General features: G+C 42.2%; 1 protein-coding gene across 1 annotated transcript in view; it reads left to right on the top strand.

The window, feature by feature from the left end:
• The window catches only part of MED14 (mediator complex subunit 14), a 64,621-nt gene that overhangs the window by 27,715 nt on the left and 11,265 nt on the right, over positions 1-25,641 (top strand). The window contains exons 16-31 of the mRNA XM_037434595.2: positions 1,187-1,346; positions 1,860-2,232; positions 3,506-3,537; positions 4,239-4,364; positions 6,036-6,112; positions 9,427-9,538; positions 10,559-10,757; positions 10,956-11,047; positions 11,979-12,131; positions 15,684-15,761; positions 17,309-17,385; positions 18,082-18,199; positions 19,045-19,329; positions 22,802-22,952; positions 24,101-24,328; positions 24,939-25,189. Coding sequence (XP_037290492.2) covers positions 1,187-1,346; positions 1,860-2,232; positions 3,506-3,537; positions 4,239-4,364; positions 6,036-6,112; positions 9,427-9,538; positions 10,559-10,757; positions 10,956-11,047; positions 11,979-12,131; positions 15,684-15,761; positions 17,309-17,385; positions 18,082-18,199; positions 19,045-19,329; positions 22,802-22,952; positions 24,101-24,328; positions 24,939-25,189 — 2,512 coding nt within the window. The remainder of the gene's footprint in view (positions 1-1,186; positions 1,347-1,859; positions 2,233-3,505; positions 3,538-4,238; positions 4,365-6,035; positions 6,113-9,426; positions 9,539-10,558; positions 10,758-10,955; positions 11,048-11,978; positions 12,132-15,683; positions 15,762-17,308; positions 17,386-18,081; positions 18,200-19,044; positions 19,330-22,801; positions 22,953-24,100; positions 24,329-24,938; positions 25,190-25,641) is intronic.

Raw genomic sequence — 25,641 nt, 5'->3', positions numbered from 1 at the left:
GAAAAGATACTCAGTCGGTCTGAGATTGAGCTGTAAATCTGAGTTTGTGTGAGTCCAAGAAAGTAATGTTACGGTGAGTTTGAGTATACAAATGAGTTCGATTGAAAAAATTGTAGTGAATCTTAGTTCGAATGAATCTACGTGAGGAAAATTTTGGTGAGTGCGAGTCCGAGTGAGTTCTAGAGACAAAATATATTTCTTGAGTGAGTCTTAGTTCTGCATTTTTTGCCAACCTACGATCCCTCTGCACTTGTTCACCTTGCAGACAGATCCTGGCCAGTTATGAAGTAGAAATAAAGCCCATGCCTCTTTCGTAAAGTAATTTAAACAAGACTTCATTGGAGATCACCGTGGTGACTCTGATAGCAGCACTGTCTAAAGCTCCTGCACAGGGATACTCTCTAGGGTTTACGTTGCAAGTTGCAAAGTCGTTGAGGTAGGAATATGGGGACATTCATCGCTATGAAGATAAAAGATCAGCTGAACTTATCAGGTGTGTATTTGCAAAAAATGAAGAAATGACCAGATCTCACATGACGCTTATGGAACACGGTGCTCACCGTGTTTGTAGCATACTTAGATAGACACTAAAAAACAACAACAATAACTTGGTTTAGGTTGACGAATTTCACTCTGAGAACTCTAATGCCATGTGTGTCACTATCATAAGTTTATTTAGCGGAGAAAATTAAGGCTGAAGTTTCATTTTTAAATATTGCACCAATATCTACGCGTCAGATGTAAAAAGTTTTAAAATGTATTTTTGTATTTTCATGACATTGGCTCGATGAAATTTTCGGAAACTTCGTATGCAAAGTTTATGGTACCCCCAAATTACAGTGTACTTCATTTTTATTGATTAGAAACTACTTAACTTCATTTTTATCGATTGGAAGCTATTTAAGAGCCAGTAGACACCATCAAAATTTCTTATGTCACGGTGTTCGGTACGGTGATCTCAAGGTGGCGTCGCCACTCGCATTTGCTTTTCTCACGTTTTCTTGCTTACTAAGCATTGTGCTGTGGTAAGAGTGGTGTTTTTTGGGATTGTGAAATTGTACTTTACTAATATGCAAAAATCATTTTGCTCTTTAGTGTCCCTTTAACGAGAAGTGGCCATGGAGAGCATTATTGACTGACATTGCTCAGCATGTTGTCAGTATCTGTATTTGTCTGCATGATGCAGGTTTTGGATGACAGTGAAACGTTGCGAAAAGACGCTGCAGCACCTGCCTGTTTTGACAACTACAACTATCCCCTTGGTGGTTCCTCGTGGCCACATTGCCAGCAAGCTGGGTCCACACACCCTCTATGTCAAGCTCTGCAAACACCAGAATCATTATGTGGTGGGTGTCAAAAGGACCAGCTGTGTACGATTTCAAATGCAAAGCATTGCTTAGTCAACTTATGGCACTTTGAGTGTTTCTGTGGGAACGTCACAGCTGTCATGCTCCAAGTTCAAGATGCTGTCATTATGTGGGAAAGAAGAAACCAAAAATTTTATTTTGACGGTGGATCCGATGCCAAGGCACTTAGAAATTAGGCTGCTAGCAAAATTTAATTGGATTCAGGCAGGTCAGGGTTGCCTGGATGTGGGGGGTGATTAGAATGCAGAGTGGAAAATGGGGAGGGTGCTTTTTCAGCAGCGCATGAAAAGTCGAAATTGGCGATAAAATTAACTGGAGGAGTTGCTTGCTGAGGTGGGGGAATTTGTTGGGAATTTCACGGCAACCTCTGGCAGCTTGCAGGTACATTGCTAGGGGAAGCATTTGTCTCGGGCTGATGACAGCACTTTTGCTGCTAGAAAAGCTTACAAATATGCTTTGTCATGGCAATTCGGGATTCTGTTCTGTGCACAGGTGGTGGACTTGAAGGAGAGCCCAGGTGACCCACTGGAGATAGTGCAGACATACTACCTGATGACGGTGCAGCCGCAGGCTCTGCCCGACGAAGACATGACAGCACTTGGTGGGGGAGCTGCTGCTGCCGCTGGTGGTGTGACAGGGGGTGCTGCCACACCTTCGGGAGCTTCTACACCACTAAGCCAGTCGGGGTGTGGGACAGCATCTTCCGTTCCATCCAGTACAGTGCCAACATCTGCTACTGTAGGTCGCAGCTCAGAGGAGGCTACAGCCATGGAAACTGAACTTCCCAAGGCATTTCTGCGAGTGGCCAACTTTCTCCAGCTGGACACGTTTGCCATTGTCCACGGGCCCTGCACTAAAATTGACAGTGAGGCAGAGTTCAGCTTATTTTACCTAATTCGGCGGCTGCATTCCAGTAGGTATGAAGTGTGTGGGGGTGCTGACACCCCCCCCCCCCTGTAAAGTTGTCTGCGCCGCGTGGCGCACGTGTCTCGCCCCAGGGCGTTATTTCGGTGGTGACCACCACCGGGCGATAGATGGCGTTGTGTTCGCTTTGAGTACCACTGTTGGTAGAGTGGTAGCGCCGGTGGTGGCCCCTGGCGGAAGGCGGGCCTTGGTGGTGGGCGAGCGTTGAGCGAGCCTCTTCTGCGCGTGCCGGCTGCCGCGAACGGTTGTCTGTCGCGTGGGCCCCCGGTGCTCGGCACCGCGGGCTTCGCGCTGGGGTCCCACGTGGAAAGTCAGGCGTTGGCGACGCCGCCTTGGGTATGTGCTAATGTGTTGGGTGTTAGTGTGTGTTTATTATGTTATTGTGTGTTTAGTGTGTCACTGCATTAGGTTGTTTGTATGGTAGCATGTTAGTTGAAATTGGTGTATCATTCGGCAGACGATATCGTCGTCTAAATTAGTTAATAAATGTATGTATGTTGTGTGCTTTGTTCCGACCGCGTCTGCTGTGTCCGTTCACTCCAAGAGCGTGGCGTGGCGATGCGCGCGTTCGCGGCGCCGGGACCCCACAAGTGCAATAGTGTTCGTGAAGTCTATTGTAGCCAAAATTAGTAACTCAGAACCCTTCATGAGAGTGTCTCACATAGCTTTCTTTTCTATTTGTTTATACCGCAGTCTCCATTGGGGAATTTTAGCAGGATGGCAAATATTTACACCTTGGTTACAGTAAGCAATACTACTAGTACAAGATAATGACATCAAAGAAATTAAAATTTAATAGCACCAGCAAAACTAAAAACTAGCACGAATAAACTGGCCCACTAGATTCATTATGAACACTGTAGTACACATTAGATAGCATGACATAGTGAGAAAGAAAATGAAGAGAGTGGCCAATACATTAAGTGAATTGGAAGGAGTCTCTAGGATGTTATGATCAATCAGTCAACAGTTTATGTAGTGTGGCAATCGATCGACCAATATGCCAAGTTCTGAGTCTTAACTGGGAAAGAGTAAGATCAGTGCGGGTGCTCTGAAAATATTAATTGGAAACAACTGCGCGTGTAGCTATGTCACAACTTTAAAAAAACTGCATGTGTTGACGCAGCTACTTGCAAAATATATTCTATCCAGTGGTTGTCTTGCCTGTGAAGTTGATGTGCTTGTGCTAACATGTTGATCTCATGATATTCCAGTGTCATTGCTCTCTACTGGTGGGAAGAGAAAGGTGAGTTGGCAAGGTACAATCTAAAAATAAGTTTAGGGCATTTTGTTTTCAGGATAGTCAGTGTTCTCTGCCACACAAAAGCTATGCTATGAAATTCTTGAAGCAACTTATGTCAGTTAGAGTTATCAAAAAAGTTTCTCAGCTAATGCTGCACACTTCTGTACTTGTATGTTTTCAGACTGAATTTTTCGTGTTGATTGCTCCATTCCTGTTAGGAAATTTGTTGCTTTATTTGTGATATCAGAGCTTTGATTGTTGTCGAAAATAGTAATATGGAAGTTGGGGACTTTTGTAGGAAGTGGAATAATAGTGTCATTTTTTTTGTTCATTGCAATGTACTTTTAAAGTTTTCTATAGACATATGACCTTGGCAAATAATTCTGAATGGCACATGTCTAGATTGACTGTTTTAATTTTCAGCACATGAAATTATTGGTGTGTTCTAAGTAGTTAGCCTTGAGAAATGCATGATAATAGACAGAATTATTGAAAGAAATGCAAATATATTGAATATTCAATTTTGTGTGTTATAAATGTGTTAATGCATGTGGAAATTACTATATTTGGCCAGAAAATAGAAAAGGAGGAAAAGACATGAAACTTTTTTCTGACATATTATGATGATGTCCTCATTATAGAGAAGAAGAGTCCGTTTTTTTAAGTCTTTGTAAGCCACATCGCATCTTTCGCATCTTTCATAGCTTGTTGGTGCTTCCAATGAGACACTGGCCAAGCAGCCTCGCTATGCTGGTTACTTCATTAGTGAACTGGCCCATGTGGTGGCCTTCTGTGATGACCGCATTCCTTTCTGCACCCTGACTGTAGAGGTAAGTGCTCTGACAGTTCTCCATGACTTTTTTACGATGCACTAACTCAAATTTTTATGCTTGGCCAGAAAAATTTCAATGATGGCTCGTAGTGGCACTTAGCTTTGTTTGATTTGTTCCCTTACAGTACTTAGTTGCCAAATGTCTTCTGTAGTCAAAGCTTTTGAGACCTTCCTTAGTTTAGTTTTTCTAATGTGCTTTTTTGAAATAACAAAAAAAAAACTGTCATAATTTTGTGGCAGTGTTAAAGAAAAGCTAAACTCAGATTGGTTGAAGTTAAATTTGGCTTTACTTCACGATAGCGGAATATTGGCAGGGACCATATACGAGGTTTCTGTATTTCAAAAATGTGATTTACGAAGTCTGACGGTTTTACATTTGATGGAGTGGAGGCCATAAAGGCGTGTCAAGTTGTCCCTTATCACTGCTGCAATTTGTGCTGCAGGTGTTCACAATGGCCGTTTTTTATTACACAAGTCAGAATTAACCCACCAGCTTATTTTTATAGACCACTGTTTTGAGTGGTCCATGACAAATCGTAGCCAACTATTGTGTCACCGGTAATGGCGACATGCTGGAGCAGAATGACCAGCCAACTCCCCTGCACGGTGCCAATTCTAGTTGTTGTGCAAGTTTTTATGCAGTGCACATATAAATGGTACATGCTCTAGTGCTGGAAAACTGCCATACTTCTTTCAGCAGTTGGTGTTTGGGCAAGAGCAGTTTTTGCAATGGTAGGGCTGCATGCCCTACCTTGCATTTGCAATGCATGCAGCCCTACCACTCTTTGAGCATGCTTGAGTGATTACATCGCATATATATGTGATTCAGCTTGCGACAAAGCAGTTTTGAAAGTCAGTGCTCAAAGGTGCCCCTTCTCATGTATGTCTATGAAATGTTCTTGCGCTAAATGCTAGGGAATATGTTCTTTGAGAGTATGAAAGCTCAGATCTCGACTGCGTTTATGTGCATGTGCTGCTAGCTCCTTCTAGGAATACAATGAAAATAGCAAACGTAGTGGTAGAAGAGAACATCACTACACTAATGCAGTGTTGCTATGGAAGAGGTGTTGGAAGACTAGAAAGAACGCTACTAGTGAGCTTTTGAATATGAGACAAAGGTGAAAAAATGCTTACATGTAAATATTATAAAAGTTTCAATATCCCAAATGACATACATAAAGATATCGCAATGGCATTTCCGATGGAGGCGGAAATGTTGTAGGCCCGTGTGCTCAGATTTGGGTGCACGTTAAAGAACCCCAGGTGGTCGAAATTTCCGGAGCCCTCCACTACAACGTCTCTCATAATCATATGGTGGTTTTGGGACGTTAAACCCCACATATCAATCAAAGATATCGCAATGAAACACCAGCATAGAAAAGGCTTATGTGTGGAGTATTATTTTTTAGAGCAGTGGCAAGTTGACTGAAATTCGTGGTGTTAGTTGTTTCGCTCTCTGTGGCTTGGAGCCTTGTACCGCCCCTTATCCTGAATATGGTATGAATTTTCAAAATGAACACTTGTTTATTAAAAGAGAGAGAGAAAGGAAAATAAAGAAAGAATAATAAAAAATGAACGAAAGAGCAAGACGTTAAAGTGGTATGCCACTACTAATGTGCTAAGTGAAAATGTTCAATTCTGATGTGGTGTGATGGTTGTGTTCCCACAGCTGAACAAAAGGAACATCTGTCACCAGGGCATGCAGATTGAAGCCAATGGGACAAACTTCCTGGTCAAGATTGTACAGTGAGTGTTGAACAAACGACTGTTTCATTTCTTGACTCTTGTAGAAGCTCACGTTGGTGAGTTGATGTCTACATTGCGATAAAGTTTGTCTGCATTTCCACGATCCAGTGCTGTTGCTGAGCTGGTTTTTGAGGTGTGCCTTGTGTCAGCCTGCTGTGACGGCCGAGTTTGCGAATCGCCAGAGTTTCTGTCATGGCCAATCACTTTTCTATCTCATAGAATTAGTTCTCACGCCTCAGCAAAATTCACTTTACAGGAATGCTTTTATGGCAAAAAAATTTTTGGAAGGAAGGGAGTGTAAAAGATGAGAAAAGCATTGACGTCTGCACAATGATAAGGAGGAGCACATTGCATGTTGTGTTTACCATCCTTATCTGTTTAGTCTAATCATACACCTTGGGCTGTTTGTGCTGTCAGCATGCTTTGCTGCTTGCTGTGCATAAGAACGGCTGGTCGTATATTTTTCTTTTTACCCTGCGATGCATGAAATGGGAGATCACGTACGTAATAAACTAACAGTTCTACCTAGCAAGATTGCTTTCATGTAGGGATGGGCACTTTGAGCACTTTGAATATTCAAAGAAATGTTGTAGTATTGAAATTTGGTTCTACACAAACTTTTAGTACTTGCAGTTTCAAAGCTCTTGAAATGTATGAAGAGACATGCGTTTTATTATATGTAACTGCCTGAAAAGGTGGTTTCTCTTCAGTATAGGGCTTCCAGAAATTCGCACTTCCATGGGGCCACATTTTATAGGAAGAAACGGCAATGGAGCAGCACGCTGCTTTCATCATGACCTGACCTTGGTGGCAAAAAACAATGCTAGAGTGGTCCTTTATTGTCATTGATGACTCTAGTGGCTGTGGCCTGTTATCACCATTCAGGCTACCATCACTTGAAAAGAAAAGTGAAACAGCAGGGAACACAGACGTCACACTTATTTGTGTTTCTTTCCATTGCTTGTGCTTATTACCTTTACCTTCATTCTTTCATTTTTTTTTTAAGTTTAAGTGTGTTAAGAGGGCTTTATGCACTAAGTGTAGCATATTTTAAAGCTTTGCACACTTTACTGCTTATAATTACCGTATTTACTTGCATAATAGGCACACTTTTTTTCCAGAAAATCCGGCGTGAAGTTCGGGGTTTATTACACGTGGTAAAGTTTATGAAAATTTTAATTCCAACTGCACCATAGACCACTGATAATGTAACTCGCCGAAGTAACGAATATCTCGACTACAGCTAAAACAACCTTCTTTATAGGCTAACTAGCGCAAAAAGTGTTGAGCATGCAGCCTCGCGTGTCTGAAAATTGAGGCATGCTATACGGTGTGCTTACTAGCATTCAAATTTCCAAAAATTAACATCGAAAGACTGACGTTGCGAACAAAATGAAATAAAAAAAAACTTCTAAAAGAAAGTGCCATCGCATGAATTTGTCGATTACATTTTGGGCTACCAGATAATGCGCATTGTCACAATTGAAATTTTGTGCGCTGAACAGTGCCAATTGCTCATTTCGCGGGCTCGCACCCCATGTCGGAAGACATTGCAATCGAGTTGCAAACCACCATTAGAATGTTACAAGCACTGCCCATGTCTCATTTCCTTCAACTAGAGTTGCGTTGATTCCGTTCAAAGAACTCTACTTCGATCAATCACGATCGCCACCGAAAATCGCGCGAATCTTGTGAAATGGTATGACAGCAAAATTTTCGTTCCACTCTCAGTCGAGATTTCGAGTTATCCACAAACCGACCCAAAAGTACTTAGAGATAAAGGGGAAAATATACATGGGATGTATAGGAAAATGTTCGGTGCCGCAAAAAATTTCGACTTAGCCGATATATTGAGATATGCGAGTTCGATTTAACGTGGTATTACTGTAGACTCTACGGTAGTTTGGGTAAATTTTGTGTTCTGGGCATGCGCTGCCAACACTTCATGAGCCTACATAGTAGCTTTGATACTTTCGAAATTAAAACTTGTTTCTAACAATAGAAAAAAATGAGCACAAAAGCAAAAGCTTAAGGTGGCAGACGGGTATTTGGGACCAAAAAGTGACAAAAAAAAATTCATTTTTTATAATTGCCGTAGTATTTGGTTTCTGCAAGTATTTTTATATCTCTCTGCAAATTTTCACACACCAGAAAGTGGTAATTTTTACGTAATGTCATTCTAACTGTCCAGGAAAGAAAATAGCAGGAAAAGAACGGCAGGGAGGTTCACCAGCCTATAGCCAGCCGGTTTGCTACCCTGCACATGGGAGGGGGATGGGGAGATGAAAATAGAGAGGAGAGAGGGAAGAGAGATAAACAGAGCACATTAGGCAGCACACGCACACAGACTCATAGTCCTGTCTTGTCTTTCATGGTGTGTGACATTGCTCTTACAGCCGCTTGTTCAAGTCTGTGTCGCGTAGGAATTTCAACAGTGCTTTTGTCGCCTTCTGTTGCAATGTCTTCTCTCCTAACTGTCCAGATTCTCGGTGCTATTAACATGCAGAACCTGCAAAAAAGTAGGGGAACAGACTTTGAGGCTTCTTTATATTTTGCCAGCACCTGTGTTAGAAGCTCTTTTACGAATGTATGAGCACCTTTATGAGGATTGCAAAACATGCGCACCATAATTGTTGCTTTTTGAGGAACCTGTGTGTTTTCAGTTTTTTCCACTTTTCTCAAAAAAGTAAATCGACTGTTCAATTCTGAGGCCTCAATATCTCTGCAGCGAGGGCAGGTACAACAATAATTCTTTTTGCAATGGAAACCTGTATGTGTGTCGAATTCAAGTATGGGAGCAGAATTTAGAGCGCAAGCCCTTTTAATTAATTACTCATCAAAATTATAACACAATTCCAACTGCATTTGAAAATAAATAGTTCATTTTGCCAAAAAATAACCAAGAAAAAAAAACAAGAAACTTGCATACTTTCAATTTATAGTCATTAGTCTATATTTGCATATCTTGAATATCACTTTTAATTTGTCACTTTTTTTTCTATGGTGGCTTTAAGCAATGGGAGGTGAACTTAAGTTATCTCAGGAACAAGATGAGTTACACGATAACTAATTAAATATTTGAAATCGGCAGAAAAAACTGCATAATCCTGTGCAGTTTGATGAAGATCACTGAAGAAATAAACAAAAACTGTCTAAGACCAGTCTGCCCCCCTTAATGTGGTATGCCACTATTGATATGCCAAGTGAAAATGTCAAATTCTGATGTGGTGTGATGGTTGTTCTGATTCTCTCTTGTCTAGCTGAATTTCATGCTGTGCAAGATATTACATTTATCGAGATTCAATGCATTGCAGGATGCCTACAGGTGAGGACTGGGAGAAGGAGACTGCAGCTGCACTGCAGGCCGCAACACTGAGCTGCACGTTGCGGCTGCAAGTGAAAGGCATCAAGGCTTGGCAGGCAGAGGTGAGTCGTGACCAAGCCTGGTCTGTTCAAAGCTTTCCACTGGCCTGCATTGAATACGCTGCAATCCACAGTTTATACACATGTTCTGTTGCCTGATCATTTTGGCTTAAATTATTAAATTGTTCAGCGAGGTCATATGCTGGCACCCAGTACAGGCCCTTCTCTCACAGTATGTGACCTGTATGCAGCTGAGATGGTGCAGTTTATAAATAGTGTATTTTTAAAGATTATTTAACTGCTAACACTGGTAGAGTGAAGTCCAAGTAATTGCTAACGTAGGTGCTTTGTGACTGAAGCGGACAGATGAGATTATTTTTGCGGGGAACGATATTGTGCTCTCTGAAGTGATGACAACTGTTCCACCTACGCAAGTAAGTAAAAGGAGGAGTTTTCAATTTTCTGCACTCGAAGTTTATGAGTGCAGACTGCCAGGTATATAAAGAACACAAGCCACTAGACAGAAGTGTGCAGAAGGAGTACAGGAAAGTGCAAGTAAAGTTCAGGGATTTCGGCATCAAAAGACACTTTAGTGCACTGTTTCCGAGTCACCTTAGCAGGTCACGTAATGCCTATTGCAGGTACTTACTAAGGGAATTTCATTCTTATGGCCAGCATTGTGCTGGCCATAAGCATTTTAATTTTAAGCTTCCATGAGTACTTGAGTAATGAGGCTTGTGTTACCATTTTCTGTGCCTGCTGCTTTCTCTTTTCCTTCAAATCGGGGCTAGATAGCTCAATATGTACAGTCGGCCAAATCTTTAGCAATCGTGCGTGAGAGGCAGTTTTTTCTGTGCATCTTTGCCATACGACTGAATTAAGTTTCAGTTGAATTAAGGACAAGTGTATGCCCACAAAGCACCTGTCCACGAAGCAATTTTCTGTAACTTCGTTCCATAATATGGCGCTGACTGACAAAAAAGTGACCGCTGCGCACAATAGTTAAGTTTTGGCCGACTGTACTATATTGCAACATAAAGTTCCTTAGCTGACGGCTACTTTGACTCGCTTCTTTTTGTGCAGTTTGTTTTCTGCAGCTGCCCACTGCCGAGCCAGTCACCCAAAGAACGAGGACCCCGGCGACCGGTGTGCTTCATGTATGACTTCGCAGCTGGCACAACTACTCAAGTGGCATCTATGGTGGAGGAAATGCTCCAGGACTGGAACACAATCGGCCACCTCTACGGTGTTGTGCTGCGATTTGCCGAGGCCCTGCGCTTAGGCAAGTGATTGACCCAAAGGTTCCCACAGCTGTTGTCTTTGTTTGCCTCGTTCTTGATCTCAAGTGTAAATTTATTATTGGTTAGGGGTGTAATTACTGCTCAGTTATAGCTCGTTCCTCTGGTTGGTATCCCTGAGCATTTGGAGATTTGGGGACCACCATGACAGGCGTGTTCATGTAGCCTACTTTTACTTTCAGATCAGCACAATTCTCTCATGTCTGTTGTGGACATCAAGTCCTTCACGTACAAGAAGTTGGTTCTTGGCTATGGCATGAATAAAGCCAGCACTGTGAGTATCCACATTTATGCCAGTAGTACTCTCTAAATAGTATTGCTTTTTTTGCCAAGTGCTATAGTTTTAATGGGGGATGAGTATCACACCATGGGCTCTTGAGTAGTTACTTTCACGAAAAAGAGATATTGGATCTGCTGTGGATTACAGCACTCTGACTTTTTTAAAATAGGTTTATTGACGTTCATGTTGTCTTAGTTGTAATGGAATTTTTCACAATAACTTGTGGAGGAAAGTGTGGTGCCACTGTTTGTCCAAGTTTCCTCGGGAGCACAGCGCCATCTTAGGAATGACAGCGTAGTGTCCGGAAGGTTTATGTTGGCTGGTGTTGAGCAAGGCATGGCTTAAATGTTGATATGGCTGCAAACATACAGCTTATCTAAAACTAAACCTTCATAAGTAGATCTTGTTCCCCCATAAAGCATTTTGCAGTAAAACTTGGCTCTGCTGTGGGAGCCCGGAAGTAAATGATGAAAGGAAAAGAACAGATTGCAAACTGTTGCAGAGACAATGGTGATTTTGTTGTTGGTCTTCCAACTTAGCAGCCGATTGATACTAATGATGTTTCACAAATTTGTACATCAAACCAGAAGCTCTGTAAGTCAAATAAAGCTTGTTTCTGTTGTAATGCCAAGAAGAAATAGTTAATTGAGTTATGTTTCAGTAGAAGATTAACCATTGTGGCACAAGGTATGCATCTGGCATGCTTCAAGCCAGATAAGTCTTCAAGGGTTGTGGGGTCTTTGTGAATGCTGCCAATTCAAATCTGAATTTTACATGTCCCTGTTGTACATATCCCTGCATGCATTGGGAACTTCATGGTGGCAGCCAGTTTTTTTATTTCTTTTTTGTTGTTTCTCTATCTTTCTTTTCTGTATTCTGGGTGATGTCTCCATTTTCCGTCTTTATTTTGGTGGCATGCTTTCAGGTGACCATATACTGGCGTCACTCAGAAAAGCGCTTCCATCTGGCTTTCGGTGTCGTGGGCCACACTGCTTCTGCCAGCAACCCGCACACCGTGGTGGCTCCACAGCTCCAGCATGAGTTCAACCAGCACCGTTCGATAGCCACACTGGTTGAGGTGAATGTCCGGATACACTGTTCTCAGTATGCTGCATCTGCACATCGTCAAGGTGTAGCACTGTTGCGTACTGGCTTTTTTTTTTTTAAATGTTTCTCGGTGGTATAGGCTGTAAGTAATTATCACTGATGAATGTGGTTAAATCAGGTTTGTCGAGGAATGCTTGGTTTTAGCTTGCTTTAGAAAGGACGAGACCATTGATTTGTCGAGATTCAGCTTTAATGCATGTCTTGGTTAGGCAAGGATGATAAGTCTACTCACCTTGCCTACATACCTCAACAAGACCACCAATGTTTGAACTTCAAGACAAAACACAGATGCTGCTCAGTGCTGTTGGCACTCTCGACTCCAACGTGCAGTGAACTTGGATGCAGCCAGCACCTCTTGCAGTGGCGGAATAGAAGACTCGCCTTGATCACTGTTCGTTTTTTCGCGATGCTGCACTAGTGTTTGTTGAAGGTCTTTATATGATGTGGACCTTGGGCGAGTTCGAAAGTCACATGCATGCACAAAGGCATGTTCTGGGTTTTTACTGGTAGGAGTATTGCTGTCATCGTAAAAAGCTGAGAATGAACCTTGTAAGAATATGGTATGCAATATATGTCTCAAGGTTATGCACAAGAGCAATGGAAAACGAAAGAATTTAGATTTAACGAAATGTTGGATCATGGAATTGTATGCAGTAAAGCAGTCATAGCACTCCATGAATTCCTTGCAATAGTTTTGCATGGGTTTCTGGCTTTGTGCAGGCATCATGGACCTAATCAGCTTTTTCAATACAGCCATTTAATTTTTCTGATTTTCTGGGGACTATGAAATTGTCTGTAAAGACTTCCCTCAAGGGCTTGATTCATTACAGCTATGTCTGATGCAACTCTGAAGATCTGGCAAAACACTTAAGTAGTGTCTCTATGTTTGTGGTGTGACAGAAGACTGTAGCTGCATATGTGAAGATAGTTAAAAAAAAAAAATTCCGCCATATCCACGAAGTGAATGATGATGAGTGGGCGAAGCTCCGGAGGTAAACCTGGTAAACCATGAATCCTCTGTACATTTTGCCCACTCGATTTTATTACATCGCTCCCCCTAGCGTACGTCGCCGCACTAAATCGAACGATTGCCTTCAACCAATGACACGTGCCATATGTGACATCATTCCTATTTTATAAGATCTCGCGTCTTTCATCAACTACAAGTACCGCTTTCTAGTTTATAACATCTTGCATCTTTTCATCATCAGCTACAAGTACCACCATCTAGTAAACACTACAAGAACTAAACGAGAGGTGGCTACATACAGGAGACGGTACCGCCATCTAGTGAACACTGCAAGAACTAAACTAGAGGTGGCTACATACAGGGGACGGTACCGCCATCTAGTGAACACTGCAAGAACTAAACTAGAGGTGGCTACATACAGGCTACAGGGGACGCACAGCCCACGCCCTAAGGAGCTTCGCCCCTAAAAAACATGCTTGTGTCCCATGACGGTTGCTCTATCCAGCTCTTGGAATGCTTTGTTGCAAAAGTATGCATATGCTTGACCACGTAACAGTACTGTAGTGCTTTGAAGCTGTCTTTTGAAATCTGGTGTGTTTGGCAACGTGCCTGTGTCCTTGGCGCTAACGCTTCGCCTCTCAATTGGAAGATGGTGATTGCTGAGATATTTCTGGGAGCTGATGGCATTGATTGCATGCTTGTATCAATACTACTGTCAAATGGCTAGTTGTTCTGACACCTCCTACTGCGGCTCTACCTCCTAGTGTTGCACATGTGCAAGGTGAGTGTGAAAGGGGGATAAAAGCCGACGTAGACGCAGTGGTAAAGATCGTGTGAGGCGCGGCCTTGTGCCAGCGCTATTTTAGCAGTTCAATCAATAAACCATCTGCACAACAAAGTGGTTCATGAGGCAGTAAAATGTCATATATTTTCTGAGTCACTTGGTAGGGTGTCGCAGGATGCTTATAACATTAGTCGTTCATATCACAGCATGAGGGGTCTGGTCTATTTTTGCGCAAAAGTAGAAAACTAAAAAGACTGTCTACCGTCCATGACTGCTTTTTTGTTTTATGTCGAAATAAAAAGCGTACCACCTGAAGTGTGTAACCTTGCAGTGGTTTCTCTGGAGAGTGTGTAGAAATCTTTAAAACAAAATTTTTCGATCTGCGTTCAGTTTCCTTCCATTGGTGGGATGAATGCCTCCAACAATGGTCGGTGGAGGCAATGACACTTGCGCTGTCGGTGAAAGTTGAAAATGTAAATCACACGCAGTTTTCACAGGCTTCATCAAGTTTTGTTTAATAATAAAACAAATATTTCAGTGGTCATTTAAGGCACACACACACTTTTTTGTTCTCATGAGCGGCCGCAGACATCGTGCTCGCGCCTCTCCGCTGTTTGTAGGCAAGCATGCAGGCAAGCAAACACACCTCCCGCAGCGCCACCGGGCACTTCCTTGAACTTGAACGCATGAGAAAAAAAAGCAAGAATTAGTCTCTTGTGCAACATAAAGCTGTTTTAAGTGCGTAACATACAATTTGAAGTTATAAAAGCAAAATAAGTGTATCTGCGAGAATTTTTCTTGTTCTGCCAGTAGATTGACCACATCGCTCTTGGGTGACGCTAGCGGTCATTTTTTCTTGAGTTTCAACATCAAGTTAAAATTACAATTCCTTTTTTTATGGGACAAAAGCATGCTTGTTACTGCCGATGTGATGAATGATCTTCTCATTTGCACCGCAATCACAAAGATTTTGCCAAGTGGTTGACAGTCCCTTTAAGCTCTTTTATGTATTTGACATACACTCAGAGAACACATCAACAAGAATTTATCACTGATGGGAAATGTCCTACAATAAGTTTCGGCAGACATATCTATGGTTTGTAGAATTAAGTGTATTGCCAAACTGTTTCGCGATTCCTTTGAATTAGTGTATCTAGCATCGGCTGTGGTTTTTAAGCTTTTGACTGTGATGCCGTGGGGATTGCAGTTTGCTAGATGAAGGTGAATGTAGAAGTAATGTAAAATTACTTGTACTGCATCTGCTGTGGGCAGCTGAAAAACTTTGCAGCATGTCTATAAGTGCTCATGTAAACATTGCCTTGATACTGGAACTTTCAAATTTGGCCTAGTCCCCAGATGTGTGGGGGTGGTGATAGAACCCAACATGAATCCATGTCGCACAGTGTGGGATGTGTAAGCACATGAACCAAGAGCAAACACCTAAGCTATTCTGCAAATGTGCTTGTAAGGAGAAATTTTAAAGTTTTCAGTTCGTAATCACAGTGCATTCCTTTCATTATGCTGCTGTGAGTTAGTTACACTGAAACCTTGATATAATGAAATACTTGTTATAACAAAGGAAATGAAAAAGTTCTTGCAGTAGATATAAGGCTAGGAATAAATCTTCATGGTGAATTTTTGGATATAATCAACTTATTTTTATGTAAGATGCAACTTTGTTATAGTGAGGATTGAGTGTATCTCAATATTTGTTATCAGCAAAAAATAGTTGAGTGACAGTGCCGCTTGGCGAATCTCACTTTGTCCAGGTGCTGAGAGACACCTATGCACCGCTCCTTTCCCTCACCAAGCTTCCATCGGCACCTCAGCTCGGTGTCATCAACAGCGTAAGTCATCAACAGCGTCAAACTGCTTGAAAGCGAAACAACCTACTACGGCAGAGAGCTTTACAAATTGACAAAGCTCTGTGTCATAAAATTTTAGGTGCTGGGACAGCATTTGCAACCTTTTCTTCTTCTTTCTTTTGTGCACTCCTTCTTGTGTACTTATTTTGTAAGTGTAGCCTTTCTGAACGTGGTAGTTAAGGTACATAGGCTGACTTGTGGACTTTTTTTTAAGGTAGAAGTGTCTCACATGAGTCAGAGAAAATGCTTTGGCATGACAGCCAGAAATGCGGTGTGGTAGGGAAGGAAGTAGAGCAAGACGATGATGAGAGATATAGTCTAGCAATGTGCAGCAGATTGTGTTTCAGCTCACCCTTCTTGCTTTAGGGTTGTTTAGCAATAAATAAGCTAGCCCAGTCTGCTGTGTACTCTTTAGAGCACTTTGTGCTCGCATTGTAGGGCATCCTAAAATATTTTCACTTCACCCAGAATTGTAATTGCCAGTGAGGTAAATAATGGCTTAGAAATAAATCAAGTAGTACATCTGCATAGATGAATCCTGTAGACATAAGTGCTGTTAATTTTGCTGTATAGAAGTACCTGTAATGGTTCATTCAGACGTAAATACATACTTTATTTTACAACAAACATGGCTGAAGCAGCTGTTTAAAAGTGATTATACAGTAAAAGCTTATTATTATGAACACAGTCAATTGAACTTATAGTTAATTATAAACTGATGCCCCAGTCCCGGTGTAGCCCTGTGTATTTCAATGGAGGAAAACTCCCGATAATTCGCATGTAGTGATATCCACGTGGTATCTACGATAGTTAATACGAACTGGGAGTGCCTGGTTTTTATCACTCGGCCCAGAGCATTCACGATGTGCTGTGAAACCTAATCAAACCAAATTTATTAGAGATTAAAAAACGACGGCACAACTCACCAGGTGAGGTTTCAGGCAGTGCTCAGGAGCTGTTGGGAAAGCTGCAAACAGTGCACGTGGAGTTGTGATAGAAGAGCAAGCAAGTGAACTCTTGATTTCATTAACTTTACTATGTTATTAAATGTGTTTTAGAGCATAACTATCGACGTTAAGGGTCACTACTCACATGAACGCATGTTGGTGCTCGTTCTTGATCCATAACTGACTGACCAATTAATTCTGTTTGCTGTTTGAGCCACATGAACTTAATTTACGAAATCACCTGCGGTAACGTGTAGTAGCACCTAATTCTCAGTGTGTTATGAGGTGGCTTCTTTTGGTTCTACTACCTGTGCAGTGTGGCATGATTTTCGTTAATTGAAGCACCCATCCGCTAATTCCAGCTTCACTTAATGCAAACAGTTTTATTGTTCTCTTCGAGTTCGAATCAGCATGCCTTTACTATACAAAGCTAATGGTATTAAATTGGTGATTTGGGATGGAGTAAGGAGAAATATTTGATTATTTAAAATCAACCGTTGTGTTAGGACTGCGTACCAAGTTTAATATATATTTCTTTTCACATGTATTGTTGCAATTACATTTCCTCTGAATTACTTGCAGAGGCCTCAAGTTCCTGTCCAGACGTTTGTCATAATTCCTCAGTCATCGACTCATCTTCGCCTTGTATATAGAAACACGTATCCTTTATTGCTTTATGGTGTCACGTTTGAAATTTTTATCTTCAGTATATTATATTGGCTGCAAAGTATTGTGCTGAATATAGTCTGGGTAGCAGCAATGGCTGCTGTGTGTTAGCTGTTTGCTTAACGTTATGTCTTTCTGGCAAGAGAAATTTGGGCATATTTCTTAGGTGTGTGCCGTTCCTTAGGCTCCTGCTTATATCATTTGTGGCTACTGTTGCTGTTCAATGATTGTTGTTTAATTTGACCACTCAGCAGGCATAACTATAGTCAAATGAAGGGACAGAAGTTTGTTTTCTATTTTTACTACCAAAGTGTAGCCTTAAGGAAACTTATGCTGCTATAAAAATAAAATGAATAAAGTTATCCTTATTTAATGCCTGGCATTGTCCAAACAACCCATACAGTAGTGTTGACTTTTTTTTTAATATGATCACTTATTCAAGCTGAAGTTTTTCTTCCCATTTTTCGCGTAATGAGATTGTAATGGTGGTTACAGATTACATAGAAATCGGAGTTTACTATTTCTTTATGCTGCATTCCTTTTGACACGGGTGCATTTTTCTCACATGACGAATTCATACAAAAGTATCACTTATTTGCATGAAAAAGTGCTTATTAATTGCCGAAATAGAATTGTAGTGATGACTGAGTGAAAAGTGAGTGAAAAGCTTCCTTAACCTCCGAGCATAGTTACGTCCTCGACATCCAATGTCGACCTGAGGGTTTTGTGGCAGTCCGGGATGGTGCTTACAGTAAATTTGATAAGACCAAGGCTGTTGAGGATTTCACCCCAATTCAGGGACTGAGGGTAAGTGCAGTAGCCTTCCTGGAATGCCTAATTTTTCTTACATACTACAGCGTTAGTAAAATTTTGCTTATGCTTTACTTAGACAAAATGATTGTTTTCAAGGCATTTGTATTTGTCTTTATTTAATTGTTACCAGCAAATGGAAAAAATGCTTAGCGGTGCTTGGCGCGTGCTGCTTGCCTCTCTCAATAGGGTATTGCTGCTAACCTCCAAGAGAGATATTTTGTACGCGATCTGTGACAAAACGAAACGAAATTCCACGAGAGGATGAAAGGAAGCTGCGCGGTATTGATCGAGGCTCGTCTGATGGTCAGACTTGGGAATAGCAGCAGGAAGCGGCAGTGTTATCAGATCATTTTGGCAGAGAACAGGCATAAAAGGGATGGAGGCACCGTACCATCCAATAGAGCAGATATATAATAAAAAAATAAATCCAAACAAAAGAAATGCACTTTTCGTCAGTCACAGCGAAAGCTAGAAGAGCGGCCTTTCAGAGCCTTTTCTAAACACTCATTGGATAACTGCTGCAAGCACACTTGTTTGATGCCTACTACAGCATTAATCTTTTGTCCTAGTACTAGTTAGAACTTACTTGGGGTAAAAGGTAAAAAAATTTTCAATCTGTGTGACTCACTATCAAGCACAAAACACATTAGCAAAGCACCATGTTAGTACAGTTGTCCTGTTACGTTAATGCTATTCTCTTGAAAGACATCCTTTTAAGCTGCATTTGGTCCCGCAATGTACATTCCTGTGTAAGGTTATGAACGCTTGTGAGCTACCTTTTTCGTGAGTAGACGGTGCATGGAGTCAACTTACAGTGAGAATTCCGATTTTTCTCGTAGGCTTTTTTGAGCAAGTTCGTGGATGAAAGTGCATGCCAGCTACGAAGGCGCTCCCAGTCGGAGGATGACAATCCTCCATCACCCATCCCTACACTGGAAGGTATGGATTCCTTTTTGGGGCCTGGGCTGCGGCCAAACTCTCCAGCTCAGCGTGGGCAAGATAGCAGTTCAGCTGCTGCTGCTGCAGTGGCCGCCGCCACAGGTGGACTGCGCTTTCATCATCCTATGACCCCGCCTTCCAACCCTCACACGCCAGCTTCACCGCACCCATCAGTGTTGTCTCAGGTGAGGTGCCTTTTAGTGTGCCTGCAAGTTTGTAGCCTTGATTAAGCAACCATCAGCAGCAAAACAATTCAAGCTCTTTGAGGCAACATTATCATCATCATCATCAGCCTGACTACGTCCACTGCAGGACAAAGGCCTCTCCCATGTTCCGCCGGTTAACCCGGTCCTGTGCTTGCTGCTGCCAATTTATACCCGCAAACTTCTTAATCTCATCTGCCCACCTAACCTTCTGTCTCCCCCTAACCCGCTTGCCCTCTCCAGGAATCCAGTCAGTTACCCTTAATGACCAGCGGTTATCCTGTCTACGTGCTACATGCCTGGCCCATGTCCATTTCCTCTTCTTGATTTCAGCTATGATGTCCTTAACCCCCGTTTGTTCCCTAATCCACTCTGCTCTCTTCTTGTCTCTTAAGGTTACACCTACCATTTTTCTTTCCATTGCTCGCTGCGTCGTCCTCAATTTAAGCTGAACCCTCTTTGTAAGTCTCCAGGTTTCTGCTCCGTAGCTAAGTACCGGCAAGATACAGCTGTTATATACCTTCCCCTTGAGGGATAGTGGCAATCTACCTGTCATAATTGAGAGTGCTTGCCAAATGTGCTCCACCCCATTCTTATTCTTCTGGTTACTTCAATCTCGTGGTTTGGCTTTGCGGTTATTACCTGCCCTAAGTAGACATAGTCTTTTTCAACTTGAAGTGCACTATTACCTATCTCGAAGCGCTGCTCTTTTCCGAGGTTGTTGTACATTACTTTCGTTTTCTGCAGATTAATTTCAAGGCCCACCTTTCTGCTCTCCTTGTCTAACTCTGTAATCATGAGTTGCAATTCGTCCCCTGAGTTACTCAGCAATGCAATGTCATCAGCAAAGCGCAGGTTACTAAGGTACTCTCCATTAACTCTTATCCCTAACTGTTCCCATTCTAGGCTTCTGAAAACCTCCTGTAAGCACTTCTTGATTGGTATTCTGTTGCTTTCTTTATGAAGCACTATGGTAGCAGTTGATCCCCTGTAGATTTCTTCCAGGATGTTTATATATACTTCTTCAACGCCCTGATTCCGCAGTGTCTGCATGACGGCTGATATTTATACTGAATCAAACGCCTTCTCGTAATCTATGAAGGCTATGTATAGTGGTTGGTTATATTCTGAGCATTTCTCTATTACCTGATTGATAGTATGAATGTGGTCGATTGTTGAGTAGCCTGTTCGAAATCCTGCTTGTTCCTTTGGTTGATTGAATTCTTATGTTTTCTTTACTCTGTTAGCAATTACCTTTGTAAATAGCTTGTATACTACAGAGAGCAAGCTGAACAACCTGTAATTCTTCAAGTCCTTGTCGTCTCCTTTCTTATGTATTAAGATGATGTTAGCGCTCTTCCAAGACTCTGGTACTCTTCCCGTCAGAAGACATCTCGTAAACAGGGTGGCTAGTTTTTCTAACACAATCTGTCCTCCATCTTTTAGCAGATCTGATGTTACCTGATCCTCACCACCAGCTTTGCCTCTTTGCATGCTCTGCAAAGCTTTTCTGACTTCTTCTATCATTACTGGTGGGGTGTCATCTGGGTTACTGCTAGTTCTTATAGTATCAAAGTCGTGGTTATCCTGGCTACTGTACAGATCTCTGTAAAATTCATCCGCTATTTCAACTATCCTATCCATATTGGTAGTTATTTTGCCTTCTTTGTCCCTTAGTGCATACATCCGATTTTTGCCTATCCCAAGTTTCCTCTTCACTGCTTTGACGCTTCCTCCGTTTTCAGAGCGTGTTCAATTCTCTCCATGTTATACCTTCTCACGTCGCATACCTTACGCCTATTAATCAACTTGGAAAGCTCTGCCAGATCTATTTTGTCTGTTGTACTTGAGACTTTCATGATTTGACGCTTCTTAATGAGATTCTTCGTTTCCTGGGAAAGCTTGCCAGTGTCCTGTGTAACTACCCTGCTTCCAACTTCCACTGCACAATCTGTAATGATACTTGTCAGATTATCATTCATTGTATCTACGCTAAGGTTGGTTTCCTCACTAAGAGCCGAGTACCTGTTCTGAAGTGAGACTCTGAATTCCTGTACCTTCCCTCTCAGTGCTAGCTCGTTGATTGGCTTCTTGCGTATCAGTTTCTGTCGTTCCTTATTCAAGTGTAGGTGAATTCGAGACCGTACCATTCTATGGTCACTGCATCGTACTTTGCCAACTACTTCCACATCCTGCACGATGCCTGGGTGTGCACTCATTATAAAGTCTATTTCGTTCTTATTTTCGCCATTAGGGCTCCTCCATGTCCACTTGCGGTTTCCTCGTTTTCGGTAGAAGGTATTCAAAATCCTTAAATTATTGCGTTCTGCGAATTCTACTAGTAGCTCTCCTCTGGCGTTCCCAGTGCCGATGCCATAGTCTCCTACTGCCTGGTCTCCAGCCTGCTTCTTCCCTACCTTTGCATGAAGGTCTCCCATCAGTATAGTATACTGTGTTTTTACCTTATTCATTGCCGATTCCACGCCTTCATAGAAGCTTTCAACTGAAGCGTCATCATGGCTGGATGTAGGTTCGTAAGCCTGTACTACCTTCATCTTGTATCTTTTATTCAGTTTAATTACGATACCTACCACCCTTTCATTAATGCTATAGTATTCCTCTATGTTGCCAGCTATGTTTCTGTGAATTAGGAACCCCACTCCCAGTTCTCTTCTGTCAGCCAAGCCCCTATAGCAAAGGACGTGCCAATTCTGTAGCACCGTATAAGCCTCATCTGTCCTCCTAACATCTGTCCTCCCGGCGGTGGTGGCCGGTGAGGCCGCACCCCAGACGTCTTAATGCAGTTCCATCACCATGCGGATTTTTTTTATCCGGTTGGGAACTGCGCGGCACCGGGATTTGAACCACGGACCTTTTGCATGCGAGGTGGATGCTCTAACCACTTTGCCATTGCTGCTGACCAGAGGCAACATAACATCGTGCAAATCGGTCTGGGTCAGTGCTAGTGCTAACCACTGCAGTGGCTTTCAACATAGCCCCTCCTTGCCCCCCCCCCCCCCCTATTTTTTTTTTTCAGGATCTTGTAATTCAGTGTCCAGGCTATACAAGTATGCATGTTATAAACTGAAAGATATGCTGTTTATTCTTGCTGCTGTGCCTTGTGTTGGTATGAGAAGACATTGACAGGTCATAAAAATTTATAGCGTACCATTTGCTTGCCTGTCTAAAGCACTCTTTTGGCTTTTCTTTTCCACAGACATCGCAATTTGTTTCTTTTACAATTATTAGAGTGGGCTTTTACATGAATATCAGATATAAAGAAGGTATCTTCAATGCTGGTCATCATGAAATACGTCTGCTGTACCACATTCACTGTTTGAAGAACTAGCTCTGCACACAGACACTACAACCAGGTTTGCCCTCTGGTACCTGTGATACGAAACTCTATAGTGTATGATTCCTATGCAAGGTATTTTTTGTGTTGCTAATGCAGGCACAGAGCCCTGGGCACCTCTTTGGTGCTGGCTCTCCTGTGAACCCCCTTCACGCACCCTCGCCATCCTTTCTGGCTCCATCACCCTCACAAGTGCCCATGCCGAGCCCTGCCACTCAGGGATACATGGCTTCCTCTCAGCAGCAGCCCGGTGGGTTTCACAAAGAGTGTTGAAACACTAACATATTTATGTGAAATGTGCTAATAATAATAATATTGCTACGATACTGAGGGGACGCGTGGTAGAAGAAGAGAGCGAGGTTGGCACGAGCGGTCATCAGCCAGATTCTTCGACTCTCGCATTCATCATCTCTTGTAGATAAAGGCATTTCACCGTAACAAGATGATCAATGTATCAACATATCATATGCATAAGCACATATGTGTGTGATCTTTTAATCAATTAAATACATTATATTATGTTAATTAAACATTAAGTTACTCTTCCTTGTGGTAGACACAACCAAACAAATCCAACGGACGATGTTATGTTGCAAAGGAGAGCACAGAAGACTTGACATGCTTTCTTTAAAACTGTAGTGTAATTATTACGACATAAACTGAGAGATATTGATATAGATGAAAAAAAACAAAACATTTTTGTCGATGGGATTCAAAGCCACAGTCTTCATATTATATGTCCAATGCTCTACCAATTGAGCTGTGACAAAGGGCGCCCCATCCACTCGTGTATTTTTGTGCATATAATTCTCGGAAGGGTTAGCCAACACCACTTGTAGCCAAGGTGGTGAGTGCAGAACACTCTTCTCATCAGAGGGGGTCACACAACTCGTGATTTTCGTATAGGGTGGCAGCTCACCGGTAGAACCTCGCATGCTGCCTAAAAGCATCAAGTGTGCCTGGACAAGGCTCCCTCTATCAGAGAACGAAAGAGGGGGAACTTTTTTCGAGGGGAAGTAAATAAAATAAAATAAAGCTCGCATGAAAAAGCATAGAACTTGTCACAGTGAACACCAGTTTTAAGCTGTGTACAGTGAATATACAAATTTTCTTGTACATTTACTTATACAACAGTTACTTATACAGTGGACCCTCAGTATACGGAATTCTGTTAAATGGAATTGCTGCTTGAATTGAACAACTGTCTCTGACATGATTGGTTTAGTACTTGTATTCTGCACCTTGGTCATCTCTTAGCAAACGAAACTCCGGAACATATTTTTTGGTCTTTTCAGGTTCCGTTTACCAAGAGTCTATTGTACTGTTGTAAAAAGGACCTTAGTAATTTGAAGGTTAGAATGGTGACAAGAAGGTAAACATTGTTCTGTTGCGGTGCAGGTAGCCACCCAGAGGGTGGGTCTCCCTTCCCTACACCGGGGGGCTCCACAGGTAGTATGTCATTGTCGTCACCCATTCCTGGTACGTGGCCAGGCAGCCCCTCAGTACCACGACCATCCCCTCGCCTGGCACCATCACCACATGCACCCCCTTCAGTGGGTGGTGCTCCTCTGCACAGCCCCCAGACTGGTGCACCTCTTGATCACAAGCCATCGTTGCCACCTCAAGGTGAGCTCCTCATTGCGTACCGTTTTAGTTGGCTGTGTGTAACTAAGAAATCGATGTTTGTTGCAGTTCTACCCTCAGTTATTTTACTTTTGCACCAACTTTAAAATGTCATAATGTACAGAAGGAACCTCATGATATGGGATCAAACATTGCTTACTTTGGGCATATAATATTGAACCTCCAATAAAATATGTCAATTCATTTCGAATAGTACTTCAAAAGGTCAGAAATCTTAACATTTGTCTTGAAGTGAATGCAAGTGCTGTAATGCTCGTTCAAAGGGTTCAAGCATTCACACAAGCCTAGATTTTAAATCTGTATGTATGAGTATATATGTACCTTAAAAAAAATCTGGTTGTTAGTCTGTGTCTCTATGCTGTCATTTGTTGTCCTGTTGTTTCGCACTAATATGTTTCATGATGTAACATGAAGCTCACTCTTCGACCCTTTTGCGAAAAATTCTTGATTGCTGTTCTTTTGTTCTTAAACACCCACTGCGGCCACAATACTGGCTGTGGTGTTGTGTTTGGAACTCTGAGGTGTCAAATTGTAGCTTTGCAAGTAAAAACCCAGAATTATGTTTTTTTTTTTTTTCACTCGTTATCAACAGGATTAGGAATGCCCGGAGGAGCGGCCCGTGTGCTTCCGCAACGCTCGTGGGCTGCAGCCATACCGACCCTGCTCTCACACAAGGCACTTGACTTGGCTTGTCAGAGTGGGGCGGGCCACGGCGGACCCATGGGCGCTGGGGCACTCATAGGAGGAGGCGCCCTGGCTCCACACTGTTCACCGCTTGAACGCTTCCTTGGCTGTGTCTTCATGCGCAAGAGCCTCCATCGCGTGGTTCAGGGAGACGATAATGTGAGTGCTACTGCTGTGCAATAGCACTTGTGTTCTGATTTACATGACTCAGTCAGCTTGTCATAAAGCTGTGGACGAGTCTATAGGGTGAAGAGATGACACAAATTGTCGCAACGGTAAAGCTATATCTAAAGAAACTGCAAACTACCTTGAATATTATTCATTGTAAGGAATGAACACTCTCATCTCACACAAAATAAGGTATGTTATATAGCTAGGTTTTATCCACTGAATAGTATTGTGCTATACAGCTGCGAAGTATCTCTTGAAATAAAGGTACCTGTCAACAACTGCATTAAAATGGGCGCTTTAGTTAATGCTTGTGCACAATTCATTGCTGCCGACTACCTTCATTTCGATAGACACCTTAGAGCGACAAAAATTGTTTTGAAGAGGTGTAACTAAAATGGGTTTGTAATGTTCTTACTTGTGGTAACTTATCCATGTGGTGA

The sequence above is a fragment of the Rhipicephalus microplus genome, chromosome 1, assembly GCF_043290135.1.
Source record: "Rhipicephalus microplus isolate Deutch F79 chromosome 1, USDA_Rmic, whole genome shotgun sequence".
Taxonomy (NCBI): Eukaryota; Metazoa; Arthropoda; class Arachnida; order Ixodida; family Ixodidae; genus Rhipicephalus; species Rhipicephalus microplus.
This window is presented reverse-complemented; position numbering and strand designations above follow the sequence as displayed.